This window comes from Ptychodera flava, chromosome 10, assembly GCF_041260155.1.
Source record: "Ptychodera flava strain L36383 chromosome 10, AS_Pfla_20210202, whole genome shotgun sequence".
NCBI lineage: Eukaryota > Metazoa > Hemichordata > Enteropneusta > Ptychoderidae > Ptychodera > Ptychodera flava.
The window spans coordinates 3,465,702-3,483,606 of record NC_091937.1 but is presented as its reverse complement, the minus strand read 5'-3'; the positions used below and the strand labels follow the sequence as shown (position 1 = coordinate 3,483,606).

Genomic DNA, 17,905 nt, shown 5'->3' with positions numbered 1-17,905 from the left:
ATCGTTAAAGCAAAGCAAGCTGTGCAATTTGAATACTGTGATCACACAAGTGATTCATATCTAGTTGAAAGTAGAGATTTACAGACTTGTGAGCTCATTCATGACAAAAACAAAATAACTAAATTTAAACAGTGCGACCAAAACCATGAATTTGGCATGACTTCAATGATGGATAAGACCTTGACTATGGTATTATAACCATTACACCATTCTATAAAAATTTCACTTTGTCACTCACATTGTCAACTGTCTTTCCATCTCACCTCGAATTTCTCCTTTCCTTTTCCAACCTGTTACTCTCTATTTATGACGATCATGTGATTTTAAATTGAAATGACTAGATTCAAATAATTGGTATCTAAAACACATGGGCCGTTATGTATTGACAGCATTTTTCTATGTCTCAATTGTGAGAAGTACATGTGGTGCAATGAACTATTTTCCTCTGTACAATTTGTGAGTATCTTTACAACAGTATCGCCAGAGAGTAATCAATACAGATATACTTACATGTTAGAAGTTTTGCAATCACAATACTGTGAACATTTTAGCAAGTAAAAAACAGACTTACACCGCTAAATGTTTTCAGATTTGTTGAATGGTATTACCAAGAAGGTACAAAAATCTCAAAAATTCATGGAACGAAACCTAAACACACATGAGATCCTGAGCAGACAATTGCCTTTGTCATGAAAGCAACAACAGACATGTTTATGGCTTTGTAAGGAAAGATAAATACTGACTCAGTGATACTTTTATTTTTGCGAAAGGTAGGTATTAGCAATTACTTGCTCTTCCCTCCTGTTTTCATTGGATGTTACCTATTTCAAAATTCAAAGTTGCTATTGGGATGAAGACACAAGACATTTGGGTCACATTCAGTTGAAATCCTCCTTACATTTACAACCAAGCATAAACTATAAACAGACTCAAAATACTGCACAAAAGAAGTTGAAATTACGATAGCTGAGCCAGTACAAGGGGGTTATATTGCTGCCTGGTGGTTCAAGGCAAAGAATACAAATGGATTATGAGTGAATGTACACTTAACAGCTATAAACCACACCAAAAACATACCAGTAGAGTCTCCAGTAGGGGTACAGTCTGCTGAGTACAATGCTGAGGGAGACAATGTCTATTGTATCAGCTACTCATGGTGATAGAGAAACTGCTTTGTGAGATTTAAATGGAAGCTGACAACCCTACCGTACTGTATGCCTTAAGGTAGAAAAGACTGGACAGCATGCCAACATGAAAATCAGTGGTAAAGAAAGAATGTTATCCTCTCAGAAGATTAACTACTGGATTTTTCAATAGGAATTTCCTAATATTGGTGATTAGTATACAGACACACATCAAAATTAAAAAATATTTGATTTGCTAGGACTGCTAAACAACCGGTAACTCTATTTTAGTTCACCTGAAGGTTGGACTTTTTAGACATATGTCTCATACATGTACAACCTACCACTGAATGTCATGACTGAATATAGTGTATAGGATATTGTAGTCTTGTCCTGATAGAAGTAGGTGTAATAGCTTTCATATCACAAAAATTTGGGAAACATTACCGTATATGATCCTTTGACATAGCGTTTTCGTTCATCTTTCTGCTCTAAACCTTCTTCTTTTTCCGAGGTACCTGGCATAGCTTACAGTATAGTCTTCCAAGATCTGACAATTTTCCAGGATTGTTCCAATGGATTCAACTTCACTTCTCAGATCTCAAATTCTGAGTAACTCCACAGCTCACAAAAACGCAGGATACAGTATGATAGTCCAAATGAGAGCAGTTACTATGTTTGTTGACTGACAAACTGTTTGACGCTGAGCAGCCCGGCTTATAATGAAATGTATGCCTGCAGTTTGGAGTCTATGTGTACAGTATTTGTTTGTTGTCTAGCAGTGAGCAGTATCTTTTTTCCTGATGGATCAATGCAATGTACATCCAATGGAGCGAAATTCTACATGGAGACAATACCACTCACTGTCCTAATTTATGCAAAAAGGGAACTCTATTCAGGAACACCTTCCCGAGTGGAAATAAACACAACAGACAATAGCTAGAGAAAACCTAAGGCACACTGCTATGTCTGTTTATATGCAAATATCCTGGTGAAAAGTACCGCTTTCTTTGATCAATAATCACTTTCAATGGGAAACTGAACGCCCTGCTGAATTAAATATCAAATGATAACGCCTTCAGGAAATTGACCCAGGAAGACCTTATAAATCTAAGTTACTATGGCAACTGACAGAACTACTGAGTCTCATGTTGTCAATATAGGAATGAATTCATTTTGTTTTTCTGGCAAAAAGTCGTTTTATGCTTAAGATTAATGCATACAAAATGCACTCATTTTAAAAGTTACTCAAACTCTTATTAAATATTTAATTTTGCATAATCTTGAGTCACATTTCATTCATCTCTCATTCACCTGCATCACTATCCCCCTCAAGAGAATGGTTAAGTCCAAAACATTGTTAAGTTTCTCCCTGATTCAAATATTAATAGCCTGAGATCTATAAGACCAGACATAGCAACAGTATTGAGAATGGAAGAGAAGGAAATCGAGCCCAGAATGGTGAGTTTATTTTATTTTGTAATTTCATTATTTTCTCATTACCCACTGAATTGATTAAGTTTATTTGAAAGACTCACTGGACTGCATGTATATGCACTCTACAGACTAGTGAAGACTTGGAGACTCTTTATTTATTAACTTTAAATGGCTGGGCTTTCACAGCACAAAAGAAAACAGCTGTCCCATGAGTCCTACAAGTACGCAACCATTTTCAGCTTGTTATTAAGGTTTGCTATTGCTTCCTCTGGGCATTCTGGTGGATCTTCAATGCAACAGTTTATTGACAATGTGAACACCGGGATATATCATTTCTTACATTGCTGCTTTTGAAGAAAATGAATTCTTGATATTTGATAAATAGAAGAAGCATATACAATACACTTACAACAATGTATGCTACACGTTATTGTGACCTTATAGATAATGTTCACATACTAATAATTATACTGGAATGGCACTTTGAATGTGTTAAAGTCAACATGTTTTTTTCTTTAGCTTGTACAAGTAACATGAAAATAATCCTGCTGATGACAATGTTTATAAACTTGATGCAATCAACAAGGACTGCACACAGATAAAAGGTTGTGCAGTAAATATCAAAAGTAAAAGTTTGAAACCAAATGAAATCATTACTGATTAATAAGGCCCACAATACAAATTGTATGTTGACGGTCCAAAATAGAAAACAAAGTTGATGTATTGCTTTGACACGGTTGAGGGAATGAAAAGGCTTCTTAAAGATACTGAACCTAGGTTTCTGGTAACTTACCACAGCTACTCCTATCTACAGGGGTTCAAGCTTGAAAGGGTTAAAGAAATTATCATAACAGCACTTACCACAAGCTTAATTCTAAGGATCATTATAAAATAAAGAGTAGTTTTTTTTCAGTTTGGTGAAGTATTGAGGCACTGAGAAAGTTAGCATTTTTAATTGTCTCCTGAAATGTTGAATCAATATTACCAAAACATGAATGTTGCCGTGACTTATTAATCATTTTGTCCCTTTCTGACTCAGTAGATACTGTTTTGTATTAAAAGTGTGATTAAATTACAAATCATGTCACACCATTTTGTCAATGTCACACATGGTTGTGAGTGACTGTCAAGCAAAAAACAACTGTACATTAATTGCAGATACCCAAAACATTACAAAATAAGTTTTTGTGTCAATAACGACATCTTCTCAGAGGGTTTTGTATGCAAAAAAAACCCAGAAAAGGAATCTTTTATGTTCCTACTGTACTATACATGAGATACGGTGAGAATATTCTGTGGTATGTTACAAGCTGTAGTGTGATTTTTGAGTCCAATCAACCAAAATACAATATTTAATAAAGATACTTGGTACAGACAATACATTGCCGGCATACACTTTGTAATTAAGGCAGTAACCCCTGCTACAGGCAGGTATATACAAAAGATTTGAGTACAATGCGTAATATACAGCACAAACGGCTGGGAGAGTGGTACATGGAATGAGTGTTGCTAAATTATATTATATCAACATTGGTGTTTATCACATCAAAGTTGTTTCTTCCATAGTTTAAGCATGAAACATAGAGACAGTAGAATCAAACTTGAGTGATCATCATCAAATAGACACTTATATCATGCTAACATGTGCCATTCTGATTGGACGAGAGCTCATTCCAACGATGCTAAAATACTGTTTTAGCACTGATAGCGGTGGTAAAACGGGCCCCTAAACCAGCATTTTTGAAAATTGCCAAGTCGGTGCATTTGAACGACGTAGCTTTGAACTTAATCCCAAACAGTCCGCTTTGTTTCAAAGACCGAGTTCGAATTTCGATACAGAGGTAAAATATGGGTCTGTAACTTACCTCTTGGTGAAAATAAGCGGTCGATGATGAAAGAAATCTCCGAAGCAACACATTTATTTGGGTATGATGATGTACAAAATTGTATAGAGTAACAGTGCACTGTGTAGTTTGCTTGATCGATTCAGCAGGAGTCAAGCCGGGACATACCGCTCTTCAAAATGAAGCTACTATTCGTTCATACACAAATAAATTGAAACTTCCTCACAGAAACGGTACGTCAGATATTCCTTCCTAAATTTTGGGCTGTATTAAACAGACCAGGATGTTCTAACGATGTTGCCCAAGAAGTTCAAAGTAACAATGCGATCATTCCTGGCGACTGCGACGAAAATCGCTGTGTCAGCGTCCATCCAGCTCTCGCTGAATCGGGCAACACACTCTGCTCGCATATTGTGACTGTTCAGAACAGTTGCCGTAATCCGTGTCTGGATTATTTCAAAACTGCACATTTTCTGGTACAAAATATCCATCAAATTATCCATCAAAAATAGAACCTGTAACCTCACTGCACCATCTCCTCTGTCTGAATGTTACGACGGTTGGCGCACGGACTGACAGTGAATGCGACAAATCTATTTTTAGTACGCCAAAAAAAGCCAGCGCTATTGTTTTTATGTAAATTTATGAAAAAAATTGTTACTTTTTCTTTTACTTTGAACTCTTGACCCATTTCTGTATCTGCAGCAGTTCGCGTTGCATGTAAATATTAATGAAATTTTGATGAACGTAATGCGTATGTTATCGTAGGATATTGTGTTCGTGTGTTGTCAACGTAATCCAAACTTATAAAAATGCTCGGTCTCGGGCAATGAATTTCCGACGTTCGATCTCTCAGACGTCCGTTTTCTGCATTTTGGGCTGAAACTGACGAAAATACCGGAGCAAGACAACAAAGACACACAAGTTGATATAATATAATAGCAATAACCCCCTCCGCAGTCGGATATACACTCGATTTTGGTACAATTCGCTCCATATAGCACTCGCCTATCGGCTCGTGCTATATGTCGCGCATTGTACCAAAATCTCGTGTATACCCTCCTGCGGCGGGGGTTATTGCTTAAATAGACATTTAGTGCCTGGGTGCTACCAATAAGCACTGTTGACACAAAGGATACATAGTGTGCAAAAGGCAAGCTACATACATATAATAAAGCAGTTCTAAAATGTTTACACCATTCTTGCAGTTATCTCCATGGATTTAATCATTTACGTTTAACTGATGCTGAGTTTTTCCAGCTACCTATACATATGCTAGTTGAGGGGCCCATTTCAGCACTGGCAAAATTAGTTTTTACCACATGCGCCTTCTCAACCAATCAGAATAAGGCATTGACCTGACTGACATGCTCATATAATGTAATTTTCTTTTTTGGTTTCTTTTTCTTATTTATTTTTCAAATTTTGGATAAATTTTATTTCAATGGTAGAGAGCCATACAAATCCAATCTGTAATGTTATTCTCAAGGTAAGTTACTGTCAATGCGCTAGCACAGAGGAAGTCATGGACATTCTCATCACAACAGAGAATCTATTGAAATAATCATGAAAAATTAACAACAATTTTATTATAGAATAAAAACCAAAAACTAAAAGTCTGTGAATATTGTTCTGTATGTGATATGATGGGCTTTGCACAAATTTCAAAAATGACACATGTTGAATCCGTTGATATGAAAAACATACCAGTGTTAACGAATCCTGCATGACTGACTAACTTGGGTCATCCTAGTATTTTCATTATCTGTTACACATTATAATAATTTAATAATCTGATTTATTTAATTTGAGATTGGTGTGATGTTAATATGTTTAACTTACAATATATATATCACATTGTTACATATCAGGGTTTGGTTAAAGGCCAATAAGTGAGTACTACCCACCATGGTATATCAAAAGTTTCATTGAGAAGAATGAAAATTAAACGTAAATTGCCAAACTGTAAACTGTTATTCCTTGCGAATGTAAAAACACTGCACATGAAAAACCAGAGAACTTCTACCTTTTCAGGAATGACACAAGAATTTATGATGAAAATTTACTATCAAGCTGTATGGGGGCACTATTCACAGTCAGGTGACATGTGGATATGCAGACTGAAAGATTCAGCCATGTACGGGTCTCCTCCAACAGGTTGGAGTTGGCGGATACCCATGCACTGAATCTTTCAGTCTGGTAGATATGAAGTCACCCTTTATACACTTTTGAGTGAATAAAAACCTGCAAATAGACAACTGGCTGAAACACAACACTCCATGATTGTTCAGTGAAAAGTTGTAGAAAAGCAAATAAAAAGCCAGCTGTTAATTGATTGACAATTTCATACAGGGATCATTTTATGCATGGATCATAAAGTTTTCCCATTTATGGTTAAAATCATGTCATTTTTTAACGGATTACGTTCAATGAATGTCCTTATTGACATTCAAAATCTTTTTGTTACATGTCTATTTTTGGTATTCTTTGATGAAGTGTAATCATATGATATATCTCACACTAAATGTACATAAATGTACACATTCTGTTGACCATTGCTGTACAAGACTTCAGGCAGCTGTGATTAATGGCTGGAACTTGGAAGCCCTTTTGCAGGTTATTTGTATGGATACATGTATGTATGCTTATCAACATCACAGACTGATGCAAATTTCGGATGTGACATTGAGAATGTACTTAAAACCCTGATAGACCTGCCATTGAACAACATCAAAAATAATATTTATGAAAGGATCTTATTGCTATCTTGACCTCATTTGACCTAGATAGTACATTCATTTGACCTTTATAGTTCATTAACTTGACCTATATAACAGGTGTTTGCAGGACTTCGCTGATTCATAATAAACAGATTACTTAAAGAATCAAATAGTACTTTAATTCAGACTTCGTGGTTACAGCTCTGACTAAACCAGAAATTTGGATCAAATCTTATAAACAGAAATTTTCTCAAACTTCCACATAACACAAAGCTATAGAGAACAACATTTCTTATTATATACATTAACCTTCAAAGGACAGACTTTAAGCATTTTGTGTGCCTGTTGCCACATCAATTGAAAAATTAGTAAGACGTCTCATGATATGCTGGTATAATTTATGAAAGTCCAGACAAGATTGTTCTCTTAAACCCTACTTCCCATATCACTATATTATTTTTGACCTTGAAATGAAAATTGTCTGTTCCTGAAATGAAGAGAATTGATCATCAAAAATGAACACATAATATTGGTGTTTTTAAATGATGTGTATACTTCACTTCAAAGCACCAATATTATGATATATTTGCTCAGTTTCTTTTATCCTCATCAAACTGCAATTGAATTAGGCAAACTTAAAATGTGTGAATATAACAAACATCAGGAGTAGAAAATACAGAGAGTTGAAGTGAAATTTGCTGAACCATTGGACTTTTTTCTATGTCAGTGCCCATCACAAATACTTAATATCAGAATTACTAAGTGAATTATTGTGTTTTAGTTGACACTGTTTTGCACCAATGGATAGATACAATGGTTATTTCTTGTCATCACCATATTAATTTCTGGCTACACAACCAGTCTAATGGTGTCATGTGTGGAAATAAAAGAGATACATAAAACTTTAATTCGTTATTTTTTTCCATACATGCTGTTTAAAATGTCAATATTAATAAATGCCAAGGTTTTATGGGATATTTAAATGACAGAAAAGTGCCAGAAACCATTCCAATATTTGATCTAGGAGGTATTTTGAAATAACTGGAAATTATCTGAACATGCAAGGGAAATAATGCCTTAAATAAGTTAACTTTGTGGTTAAATCATAAAATATTCTTTGATGTGACAAATTTTGGCGGATAAATGCTAGATTCTGGTAGCCTAACGATTTCAAACACACAAATTCTGACATTTCAAAGACGCTAGTTTCTAACAGTATGTTCAGTCATGCAGAATTCAATACTACTTCTTATTTTTAACCAAAAAGGTGAAAAAAAGAAAAGGCTATATCAACAACATTTGTTTCACAATGTGTTTGAAAATCTTTCAAACACATTGAGGGTATCTTCACCTGTTTACCCATAAATCCTGTTGATATGGTTGTACTGACCAAAGAAAACAGTAACTCATTTTGAATTTGAAGGAAACTCATTGGTTGATGAAGTGATATGTTGCACTAAAACACTTTAACAGCTTTGAATGCAGTGACTTACAAAGACCAAATTGTGAAATATTGGAAACTGATTAAGTATTAGAGTTTCAAAGGTTACAGTTGAAATAATGGCAGATTGCATTGGTTGTCAGGGATGTAACCCAAAATTGTCAGGGTTACAGCGGGTGGTTCATGGCATATGAAGAATGTGATCACAACCAAAACCAATCATCTGGAAACCAAATGGCAATATCTAATTTGTGCAGGGTTATCTGTTTTCAAACATGTCATGAATTAATTATACTTGCAATTTGCAACATTGAAAAACATCTTATTTCTCATGCACATTTCTTAGTTATCAATGTTTATAAAATGTTTTTAAAATAATATATATAATATATATAATATATATACATATATATATATATATATATATATATATATATATATATATATATATATGTGGTGTGTGGTGTGTGTGTGTGTGTATCTTCAACAAAGCATTTATGATTTGCACTCCTTGCATTTTCTTTCTAAATTTTTCAATTTAATGTCTTATATTGACATTCCATTCTATCATAAAATTGAAAGAAACTTTTGACTGGATTGACATCTTTTTACACCAAAGGAATTTGAAAATTGACAGTACATAAAGTTATGGTACAAACAGCAACAAAGTGTCCTGCATTGGTTTGGTGTTAGTGATGAGAAATCAATGCAAATTTTATGTCAGAGTAAGAGTTCCTTTTGAAAATAAGAATTATCACTGTGTCGCCTGTAGGATACATGACACTGACATTGTCCATCAGCTGTATTTGGTTGTAAAGGTCAAGCAAGGTGCAAGCACACTCTGTCTAATGCATAAAGGAAGAGTCTTGTCTTGCGTATAGATATAATAGCAAAACTGAGTCATATTTTCTATATATTTAGCCATTAATAACCCTCACATACTGCTAAACGTTTTTCAATATATACACTGCTTTTTGAACTTCTGAAGTTTTTAGCTTTCCTAATGGCCTGACAAGAAAACCTGGAACTTTGCTGTGTATCTTACACCATAAATGTGATGATTTTGTACGGCAAAAAGTGAAAGTGAATTTTAACAAAGTAGTTCAACACAAAGTGAACCAAACTGAAAAATGACATCTTTATTATATGCCAGTGCTTTATGTAAAAGTTATAAAACCTTTGTTTTCAAAATGGTGATGTTGATACTATGTTTAGTGTTGAATGTAAATAGTGACCTCGCTACCACACACATTAAACACGTATAACAAATACAACCAGCTTAAATGCAAATATGACATTAAAAATTTTATTCTCTCACCACAAATCTTCGTTTTCCATCGTCCTTTGGATCAACCACATCCAACACACTTTTCACAAGCACTTCAATACGGTCCAGTCTCTCCATTACTTTGATTGACATTGTATAAAAGCTCAGATTTCTGCTTGCTTGAATCAAATTAATTTTGAAGACTCTTGGCAGACTTTGACAAGTTTAGACTCCAAATCTGACAACTAGATGACGGCTTTACCACTTTTATGTCAAAAGTAAGACATTAAGAAATTGGTCAAAATATTACAACCTTGAAATTTGATCAACATTCTTCACATGGCTTGGTTGAAAGTCACTTGGCAGACGACAACAGTATAGTCAACATTTTCTGCTGAGACACCGGTATTTGTCTGTGTATACGTGTGTTGTGTAGCCACAGGTACTGTATGCCCCCCTGGTCAGCACATACAGACCTAAAATTCCTAGCTCAGGTGCTCATTCTTGTCACAATATTAATCTCCTGAAGAAACCAACAGAACAATAACCATGCCCATAGGGTGTGACCGTAAAACAATGACGTCAGCCAATCATTGGTGTGAAATTTAAATGATATACATCAATTTCAGTCCACATATCAGTTCATCTGACCGTGACTGGATTGGTTCATGACACCTTACAAGCACCTCTTGTGAATAAAATACAGCATTAAAATTTCATTGCGGGTGAAATATTGCCATTTTTGATCAAACTAAAAAAGAAAAATTACCTGTATTTGATAGCAATTGTGATGTTGTCCATGGAAATAGTGTATATGGATATGAAAATGATCAATGCGTGTCCAACTTCAAATCCTTGACAACAATCAGACACACAAACAAATACAGAAATAATGACTGTTTCCAGTTCCTGGCTGGTGTCTGCAGGTGTCAGTTCCAACACAAAGACAACAAGTGTGACATGAATTCTGCAACAACTTTACATTTCCTGCTCTGCTACATCCAAAATATTTCATAAGCCGGAGTGAAATGTCATGATTGCCGGATTCTGATTCCAGCATTGCATGGCATCAATCCACAATGGAAGGATCAAAGTTGTAAAGCTGAACACATTTTGATGAACAATAGGGATCTAAGAGACCATCAATGACACATAAAACATAGACTCTTTAATGCCTCTAGGTTAGAGACAGTCTATTGACTAAACCTCTGCGATAAAGTGATGCTTGAATATTTAAGTAGAGAGACTTTGTGCAAAGCCTTTGTGGTGATTTAACCAACTCAAGGCTACTACTAGGAGTCATTCTTTGATGTCTGAAACAGGTGCACATAAAGGAAACAGAAAAATTTAATTTTGTTTCTCACATCAGATGAAAGTGAACCTCCACTGGTGCTTAAATTTTGGTTAGTGTAAATGGGAAAATACTACCATTGCAAACAGAAATTATCTCTGTATGCTATTTGTCACTAATTATTCAACACATTATTTGATTGGGGCACGGCATATATTTACTTCAAAATTCTAAAATTCTTACATAAAACTCAGTTCAAAGTTGCAGAACAGCTTTAATATTAAACATCACCTGGTTGAATTGTGTTTTTATATAAAACATGTATTTAACTCTGGGCTCAAAGATGCAGAAAAGCTGTACTATTGAATCTTCTGATCATAGCATTGTGAAACAAATCATAAAATCTTAGTGGCCAACAATTCTTACAGGTCTATAGTTTGTCCTTCTACGCATCATTGACTGTCACCAATAGCTACAGGTGTTTCATTGTGAAAAGGTACCTGTACTTCACTGACCTATGACCTATGACCTCCCTAACAATACAGAACTTTGCTTTGATTGTTTGCAACTGAAGAATAAAAGTAGTTCTGCCCTGGGTAATGAATTTGAACACTGTCACCAAAGCAACACAGAAGGTCACAGTTAAATAAAATTTCCAGATGCATGGGTTGTAATTTCAGACTCCATTTGATCTTTTTCATCCCTATTTGCATCAATATGCATCAGGACCAATGTAATTATTTTGAACAATTGAGTTAAATAAGCAAAATAATGCAAGGTGGGCATTTGGAAATATCTGCTGGTGAAATGTTGACGCCATCAAAAAGTTTTGCACACATCAAGAATGACGAAGTCAAGGAGACAATGATGCTGCAATAGAAATGCTTAAGAATCTCAGAGTGCCCCTATATGTCTATAATCTCAAGGTGCCCCTCTATATCTATAATCTCAGGATGCCCCTCTATGTCTATAATCTCAGGGTGCCCCTCTATATCTATAATCTCAGGGTGCCCCTCTATGTCTATAATCTCAGGGTGCCCCTCTATGTCTATAATCTCAGGGTGCCCCTCTGTGTCTATAATCTCAGGGTGCCCCTCTATGTCTATATCTCAGAGTGCCCCTCTATGTCTATAATCTCAGAGTGCCCCTCTATGTCTATAATCTCAGAGTGCCCCTCTATGTCTATAATCTCAGAGTGCCCCTCTATGTCTATAATCTCAGAGTGCCTCAGGGTGCCCCCTATGTCTATAATCTCAGGGTGCCCCTCTATGTCTATAATCTCAGAGTGCCTTAGGGTGCCCCTCTATGTCTATAATCTCAGAGTGCCTCAGAGTGCCCCTTTATGTCTATAATCTCAGAGTGCCTCAGGGTGCCCCTCTATGTCTATAATCTCAGAGTGCCCCTCTATGTCTATAATCTCAGGGTGCCCCTCTATGTCTATAATCTCAGGGTGCCCCTCTATGTCTATAATCTCAGGGTGCCCCTCTATGTCTATAATCTCAGGGTGCCCCTCTATGTCTATAATCTCAGAGTGCCCCTCTATGTCTATAATCTCAGGGTGCCCCTCTATGTCTATAATCTCAGAGTGCCCCTCTATGTCTATAATCTCAGGGTGCCCCTCTGTGTCTATAATCTCGGGGTGCTCCTCTATGTCTATAATCTTAGAGTGCCTCAGGGTGCCCCCCTATGTCTATAATGTCTATATGTTTTGTAATTTTTGCCTTACCGCACTCCTTGAGTGTGTTGTCGAGCAATAAAGTATTGTATTGTATTGTATAATCTCAGGGTGCCCCTCTATGTCTATAATCTCAGGGTGCCCCTCTATGTCTGATCTTTTCTTTACTAATGTTTATAAGGAGAGATACATAACAATGTCTGATTTTTTTTATCAATTTCAAAATTAACAAAGGAGGAAATAAATGTGCGTGGTATGATCCTTCTTGCTACATTATTCAGTTAACCACACTATACATCAGCTGATGTACAAGTAATGTTAAGCTGTTTAAAGTGTCTGTACCATTTATTGCACAGCTATTATTAAGACAATTGTTCATACAAGAGAAATCCTTTTCAACACTTCAAATGAAGGCAAACAACATGAAAGTGTATTATGTTTACAAAAATGTTTACATCATACAAATTATGGAGGAAAATAATTTCCACATCATACTTACTATGAAGTAAAATTAAATGCAGTTACATGTATTTTGTTTGGTTTTCACCAAAGTACAATGAGTAATTACCCGTATGGTATGTGGCAGAATTTTTGCAAAGGTTTCTACATAAATTGTGGTATTATGTTTAGTGAGTCTCAAGAACTTGGCTAATATTAAAACAAGGTTAAATTATTTAATTCTTTTACTGTAGCAATAATCTACAATGTATCTTGAACAATGATATGTTATTCCTGATAAAATCTTGAAAACTTTCCCGGAATGGGAACATACAACCAAAGTGTGTAGTGTACAAACTATAGTTACCAGCTGATCCAGTTGACAATATCAGAAAGTTTAATTCTGTGATATTGCAAGTCAACAACAAAAAAAGATAAAAATGTCATTCATCTGATGCGACAACATTTAGGATATTGCTTACTGTCCCACACAGCCATTCAACCTTCAATACCATTATACCGGTATAGTGATGGCTTGCCTTTCTTGCATTCACATCTTGATGACATCTTGTCAAAAATAATGACAAACTCTATCAAAACTATGGGCAAATCCCTGTTATGAATATCTGGTCATTCTCAAAGCAAGCAAGTACATGATAGAATGAAGTTCCTCATGACTAAGGAGGTACATGCAGACGTCACTTTAATTCATGTCATCCTAAAGATCATCTTGGAAAGCACTATGCTGAGGACGTCTGTACAATTATACCCACAACATATCAAGTACTGACATCACGAAGGTATGAAGTCATCAAGTATGAATATATATAATTTTGTTTTAGCCGTAAAGTTACTATGTTTACGATAATATTCATATTCACAGGCATGAAAACAAACCATTACTGTGTATTTGTGGGCAGTCATGTGGTTCAGCTCGACCAATTAAAACGCAATGGACAGGGCATGGTAATATAATTGTATAATCACAAATTCTTATCATTGAAACGTGTGCAGTTGCAATTGCACGTGAAGGGCAAGAATTGCCACCAAAGACACCTGTTGAGCCACTGACAATGCTGCCCTCAGTGATGTGTCCTGTACCAAATAAAGCTTTTGTTTTTTACATTTGACTACGTACCAGGTAACGTTTATGAGGAATGCAATACAAGGGTTAGAATGCAACCCATTACCAATAAATACATGTGTCTGTCAATGAACAAACAAAAGGAATAAGCTAGATCAGGCTGAGTACAAGAGATCAGGCTAAAAACAAATATTAAGCAATTACTAATTTTGACAGCATAGATTACAAATCTATTCACAGACAATTAGTTATTAAACCATAACAATAAATTGTAATGTACAGCTCTGATAAAATAATGTAAAACTTATTAAAGGCACATGAGCTGCAACTTTTTGCATTATTTTCATGATTTTATATTTAGATTAAAATTAGTTCATAGAAATGTTCTTACTCAGAGATGTTTACTCAAGTATAATTATCCACTGAGTGGGACTGCATGGGAAGGTTTCAGTAAGACAAATAATAAACAGGTGCCACACCCTAATATGGCCGCCTCCAACAACTACACAATAAACAGCGTAATGGTGCATGTACACATTTGAATCTTTACATACATGGAACATGGTGCAACCCACCGAAAGGACGGGAAAGGGTTTCACTCCACTTTGACGAAAAATTCTCCGTATTTCACATAACATGGCAAGATTTTGAAAATGGCGGGAAATTTCAATGAACAAAAATGAGTTCAATTTCTTTCCTATTCTGCCACAAGCAAACGTTGTTGAAGCATAGTTAATGACTATATCCTTAAAGTTGCAGATTGCAATGAATGTCTTGGGAAATTGGAGGTACCTTGAGGTTGGACAAACTTCACAGAGTTGCAGCTCATGGGCCTTTAAGTGCCACAATTTTTCCATAAAAATACATTCTAAGGTACTGCTTTCACTATATTTGATTTTAGAAGAAGTAGGTCGGAATAAATTTAAATGTTTCATTTGTGCCAGGGTGTATATCTTACACCTATACATATTCACATAACTTAGTAACACATCCAGATATTTATTGTATGTGATTACATACAAGTATATCCCTAGCTCAAAGATGCATGTCTGACATTTACATCTACATATGGCATTACAATGGGAAAAGATTTAATAAAATGGCCATTCCAGGCATTTCTTAGTGAATACATGCAGTAACCTAATGAGAATGACTGCTGTAATGGTTTCCAAAGACCAGAAAATTTGAAGACCAATAAAATCTGTAATTGAAATCCATAGACATGATCATTATGATACACATAATACTGCAGCTAAGAATTTCTTCTATTTCGAGATATGAGAAAATTTCAATGTTGATTAAACATTTGTTTGTTATTTGTTTACATCGTGATATTTATACACGCCACATATAGAGTTTGTATTTCATTCCATTTCCAGCATCTGAGTTCACCATGTCCTGGGTGAGTATATTTTTATGCAGAACACTAATTAAGATTTTAACTCTTTGAGAAAATTTGTCTCAGTCACATACTGTTCACTTTTGTCCATAGTTTGAACAAAAGTTCAGCCTTTTGTCAAACCAAATGCCATTGACTTGACTTTTACCCTATCAGAAAAATGTTTGGCTAAGCTGCAAGATCCGATCTTCAAGACATCCGATCTTCAAAACAGATGCCATTGTATAATCCAGTGCTTGTGTACTCACAGACACAACATTACCCTATATTATAGTTATCTGTCATGTTTTAAACTTTCACTTCAAGTCAATGATAGCAATGTCAATTTCTATCAGCAGATACCTTGTAGAAATACACTGAGGACTGATTGTTGTCTTGATTATGGAAATGGATTCCTGGTCTCAAACAAACTTGGAACATTAAGGGTTACCATGGTTTGATATTAGGGTAACTTATCCATTCTTTGTGGCTTTAACAATGAGTTGTTTGTTTGAACATGGAAACTTGGCATTCTCTGTCGGCCACTTCAAGTGACAACCAAAAGACAACACTGTTCTGACTAATGTACTCTGTTTTGAAAGACCCTCTCAGCTATGTGCTAACAGTCTATTAGAAAAAGACCGCTATGTAAATCTCATTCACAAATATGTGTCTTTAATTCAATTGGAAGAAATGTTTGCCAAAAGAAGTCAAATTTGTGGCAGAGTTGAAGACAAGAATGTAAAGAGGAACTGTTGAAAGGCTACAATAGAATAGCTATTGGCATAAAATATTTTGTAGCTGGTACCGGCTAATGGATATTTCTGTGTATGTAGTGTTTCACCATGGAGTACAATGGGTGGTTAAAAACCTTAATGTATCTTGCAATGACTTCCTTCATAAAATGAGGACACTCTGTCTTGTTACTCATAAATGGAAATAAGATGCAGCATTCAATACTCAGTAATTGAACCAGCCTTGAAGCAAAAACGCAAACTGAATGAGTAAGATGTTGTTTTTTTCTTTGAGTGCTGTGAAAGTTTTAAATTTTTATGAAGTCATACCAGAGATTCAGTCACTCACAAAGGAATTATCATCAAGATATAAATGCATGGCAATGTTTATCTGTACATCATCTTATCAAAGAATGCGGATACAAAACGTTACAGAAAAGCAATCAATAGTTAAATGTAGTTCAAATAACACCATAAGTTTTGGCATGGTGGGTTGTGATAGATTTTCTAAAAACAAATTTGCAACAAAATGGAACACTCATGTCTGTCAAAACATAATTTTCAAGACACTGAAAAACACCTTAAATGTGTTTTCTTGAGATATTGAAGATGTTTGCTGTAAAAAACAGTGATATTACTGTTTTGGTAACTTCTATCTGCTGCAAGTAGACTTATATGCAATCACCTGCAGCACTGTTACAAACATATACATAGTCTGTGTCTCTTCCACATAATGTTTCTTTTTTGGGGGAGGGATGAGGATTGAGGGGTTGGGAGGATAGTGTTTAAATAGTTTTGCAGACACCTGGACATTAAAGATAAGACTACATGCACGTATTTGTCATGTCTAGTGACATAACATCTGGCTATATGTCTGCACCTTTTATGACTACATTGACTGGCTTTACTATCATCAAAACTAACTGCAAAATCATTTACTATTATGTACTTAAACTTATCTAAATTCAGATCAAGTCTGGCCAAACAGTGTTTGACATGGCCTTGAGGAAGCCATCTCTTGGCAATTTCTATTTAGCCAGGTCAACAAAAGATGAGAGGTGTGTAACTATGAGAGATTTTCCACCTGTTTGCCTTTTGGGACACAGCCAACTTCAACAGAAAGCAATCACTGTGAGTTCAGCTATCTATTGACTCCTTGTACTCCAGTTTTTTTTCTTTCGGGAAGATTAAAATACCTTGTCAGGTTTACTCGCTAAAATGTCAATCTTTTTCCTTGTTCTGTAAAAACAACCTGTTGCTCCAACAGCCGTAAACTGTATTGCTAAACTTTAATAAATGAGCAATACTGCGATATTTTATACTATAAAATGCTAAGTGAAACAATCGTTTATGAAGCCAAAATTTATGATGCAAAAATTGTGATGTAGTAGTGATAACAGGAGATAAATCTCAAGTATGCACCAAGAAAGTGTGCAATGGTGTACTGTGTAATGCTATGTCCAGTTATCTGA

General features: G+C 35.3%; 1 protein-coding gene across 7 annotated transcripts in view; it reads right to left on the bottom strand.

The window, feature by feature from the left end:
- Window positions 1-17,905, bottom strand: part of LOC139141778 (profilin-4-like) — a 67,412-nt gene that overhangs the window by 12,652 nt on the left and 36,855 nt on the right. Inside the window, exons 1-2 of one of the 7 annotated variants that reach the window (XM_070711428.1) lie at window positions 10,603-11,056; window positions 9,885-10,097 (exon numbers count right to left, since the gene is read on the bottom strand). The exons of 3 other annotated variants lie outside the window; for them this stretch is intronic. In XM_070711428.1, the coding sequence (XP_070567529.1) occupies window positions 9,885-9,986 (102 nt within the window). In that variant the 5' untranslated portion in view covers window positions 9,987-10,097; window positions 10,603-11,056. Of the gene's footprint in view, window positions 1-1,077; window positions 1,176-1,571; window positions 2,065-9,884; window positions 10,383-10,602; window positions 11,057-17,905 lie in introns of those variants that run through there. 3 more of the 7 variants (XM_070711427.1, XM_070711429.1, XM_070711433.1) reach the window with 3 other exon arrangements.